The 3252-nt window shown below is 55.1% G+C and overlaps 1 protein-coding gene across 1 annotated transcript; it reads left to right on the top strand.

The window, feature by feature from the left end:
• The first annotated feature begins 314 nt into the window (after positions 1 to 314).
• Positions 315 to 2852, top strand: BO86DRAFT_176925 (RNA-binding protein VTS1). The gene is made up of 3 exons (XM_025666555.1): positions 315 to 1004; positions 1061 to 2337; positions 2401 to 2852. The coding sequence occupies exons 1-3, from the start codon at positions 503 to 505 to the stop codon at positions 2455 to 2457; spliced, it is 1836 nt and encodes a 611-aa protein (XP_025524633.1). The 5' UTR covers positions 315 to 502; the 3' UTR covers positions 2458 to 2852.
• Positions 2853 to 3252: the final 400 nt, after the last annotated feature.

The raw sequence follows: 3252 nt of genomic DNA on the forward strand, positions 1-3252 counted from the left end.
CTCCCCCTCGACCCCCCTCTTACTCTCACTCCGACTCCCTTGTTGATGCTCCTACGATTCGATTGATTTCTTCTTCCCCTAAGAATCCGAATCGGGTAGTGCAGCCACTGGACTGGTCTGTGCATCCCTAAATCGTTTCTCTGTCCAGAACAACGCCGTTGGCCTTATCACGCTTCCACCAAGGGTCTCCATCCTTAGTGAGATCGGTCATTTCGCTCCCTCCTTGTCGACTACTGTACTCAAGTACCGACACAGGGTGAAATCGTTTGGGACAAAGGAGCCAAAAACAAAAAAAAAAAAGGACTCGATAAAAAGTTCGAAACATTCGTCGGTTCTACGCAAACTCAGCAGGTGCTGCAGGTGTTTTGCAGTAATATTATTCTTTCTGTATCTATTATCCGCCCGGACCTCGCGAGAAAAAAAAATTCAGAGAGATCCCAGCATCTCTTCTCCGACCTCGACCTTCTTTATTACCGAGACAACCACCACTCATTGCTCACTTATGGCCAGCCACATCATCGGCAACCGCAACAGCACTCCGGAAGCTTCAAAGTCTAGCCTTCGCCCGCCTTCCTCTTCTCGAAACCTAGGGACACATCAGTTGCGAGCATCGGCCGATATGTCGGGCTTTCCCTCTCCGCTGTCCTCCCGCAGCATCCGTCCTTCATCCGAGGTTTTCTTCAACCAGCAGTCGCAAAACTCGAATAACACCGAGGATCCTCTGGACCGCGCGGCTCAGCAATGGCTAGCGGATATTGACCAGTACGAGACCACACTGGAGGAAATGGCCGCGGCTACCTTGGATCAGGATTTCAAGGACGAGCTTAGTGCCATCGAACAATGGTTCCGCGTGCTCAGTGAGGCGGAAAGAACCGCTGCGCTTTATGCTCTGTTGCAGCAAACCACCCAGGTGCAGATTCGTTTCTTCATCCAGGTTCTGCAGCAGATGGCTAAGAGCCACCCCATATCGGGCTTGTTGTCCCCGGCCAACTTCGGAGAAAAAGGTATGTCTGTTTCGCACAGTATGGGTACAATGACTAATTCGTGACGTACGCGACAGACGCTATGTCCAACCGACTCAACGATGCCATGGCCAAGTTGAACGTGGACAGCTCTCGAAACTCTCTGGGCCGTCCACCCCCCTCCCCGGGCGCTAAGCGCAACTCCGGACTCGATTCCTCGACCATCAACGCCATGTTCCCTGACGCGGCGGCCGCAATTGCCAAGAAGAAGGCTGAGTTCACTCAGCAGACAGGCAATGCGCCTCCCTCCAACCGGAACAGCGCTGTCTTCGGGGACCGCACTTCCTTCGTTGCGCCAACCATCTCAGCCCCGGACAACACCACCGACAACCTGGGCCAGCCCCCCGTCTCCCCCTGGGTGCAGCGCGGCTCAGAACCTCAGCCGCCCATTGCTCGACCCAAGTCCTCCTCGGGCCAGCAGCCGATGGGCCAGTTCAGCCAGAACCCCTCCAGCCTGCGTTCACCCTTGCCCACCCAGACGGCCACGATCCCCGCTCCGGAAATCGATGCTCCTCTGCTCTCGCCTTACAATGTTGGAAATGCCAGCTGGGCTTCCATGACCAACACCCCGATGACGGCTACGTTTGGACAACAGGCGCATCACCCTCCGCAGAATTCGCAGGCCGATATGGTGGCCAACGCTACCGCGATGAAATTGGCAGCTTTGTCGACCGTGAACAATCGGATTGCACTCGACGATGCCCGCAAGTACCGCCGTGCCCGCTCGAACGATGGCCAGGGCAAGAACTCGGTCAGCCACCTGGGACCCCAACCTCTCGCCAGCCCAGGGCTTCCCACCCCCAACCAGCTCATGGCCAATCAGTTGTTGAATGCTCAGCAGCTGGCCGCTCTGCAGGCGCAACAGCACGCTGCTATGGCTGGTCGCCGTTCCCGTCCGACATCGCCCGGATTCGCCATGCAGGGCGGTGGCTTGGGACACATGAACTTCACTTCCCCGCAGAACAACGGGTTTCTCGCTGCGTACGACCCCAACAACCCGCTCATGGGTAATGGGCTGAGCGCGCTAGGCATGGGACAATTTGGATTGGGCGGCCACGAAGGCTACCTCTCGGACCACTCGGAGGTGGCTCGTGGTCGGTCGCCGCGCGGACGTCGGGGCAGCTCGAAGCCGCCAGAGGACCCCACGGACCCCGCTCTGCTGAAGGATATTCCCAGCTGGCTGAGATCGCTCCGGTTGCACAAGTACACCGAGAACCTCAAGGACCTCAAGTGGACGGAGCTGGTTGAGCTGAGCGACAAGGCTTTGGAAGAGCGTGGCGTGAATGCTCTGGGTGCTCGCAATAAGATGTTGAAGGTGAGTTTGGTCTCAGTATGGTAGCATCACATAACAAACAGAGTGGCTGATCGTATGAAACAGGTGTTTGAGCAAGTGCGCGAAGCCAAGGCCGACGGCAAGCTCGACAACATCGCTTGAACGAAACACAGGGATTGCATCCGGCAATCCCCACCATTCCACTCATTCATTCTGAACTGAACGACGTTTTCTGCTTCCATTCTCTCTATTGCATTAATTGACCTAGATTGGCTTTGGGCATAAGTGGCAGGATCCGAAATGAACCTATGAGCGATCTCATATCGGCATGAATCTTGGGGAGGAAGTTGTCTAGTAATGGAACATGAGGAGCTGTTTCCCCGTTGGTTTTTTCTTCTTGCTGTATTTTCCATGTTGATGCAGACATGCTTGGGGCTGTGTCTCAAGGGTGTCGATGTTATGACGGATAGGATGTTAATGTGATAATTGGACCAAGGGACTTGACTGGATCTGGGGTGTAGATACTATTTGAATGAATGAATTGTATAGTATGGTGCTTGGTTTGTTTTTGTTAGATGTAGCTTTTATCGGCGAATCGCTCTTGTGGTGAGCTAGCTAGCTCTAGTAGCTATCAGGTAAGCGGGGAGAAGCGGCAGAATCCCAACTCGACCTTAGCTTTGGGACCATCACCATCACCATCACCTTCACACCATCACCCTCATCACGACCTCAATCCACCCACCAACCCTCTCCACCAGAATTTCAAACTCTTTCCAACCCCCACAACGGGGAAGCTCTATCTCACAATGCCCCCGACAAAACAAGAACTCTCTCTCCTAATCAACCCCCTCGTCCCGGAGTCCCTCGCCCACAACAACCGGGTAAGCCAGAGCAGCCCACCCAAACCCCAACCCTTCCTCCCCAGTCCCAGTCCCAGTCCCAGTCCTCCGCCCCCCC

The sequence above is a fragment of the Aspergillus japonicus genome, assembly GCF_003184785.1.
Source record: "Aspergillus japonicus CBS 114.51 unplaced genomic scaffold BO86scaffold_54, whole genome shotgun sequence".
Taxonomy (NCBI): domain Eukaryota; kingdom Fungi; phylum Ascomycota; class Eurotiomycetes; order Eurotiales; family Aspergillaceae; genus Aspergillus; species Aspergillus japonicus.

What these genes read in the sequence shown, in the direction of transcription:
- BO86DRAFT_176925 (XM_025666555.1), top strand. Translation starts at nt 503, where the DNA reads ATGGCCAGCCACATCATCGGCAACCGCAACAGCACTCCGGAAGCTTCA. An exon ending in GGCCAACTTCGGAGAAAAAG is followed by an intron (nt 1,005 to 1,060) that starts GTATGTCTGTTT and finishes CGTACGCGACAG; the next exon opens with ACGCTATGTCCAACCGACTC. An exon ending in CTCGCAATAAGATGTTGAAG is followed by an intron (nt 2,338 to 2,400) that starts GTGAGTTTGGTC and finishes CGTATGAAACAG; the next exon opens with GTGTTTGAGCAAGTGCGCGA.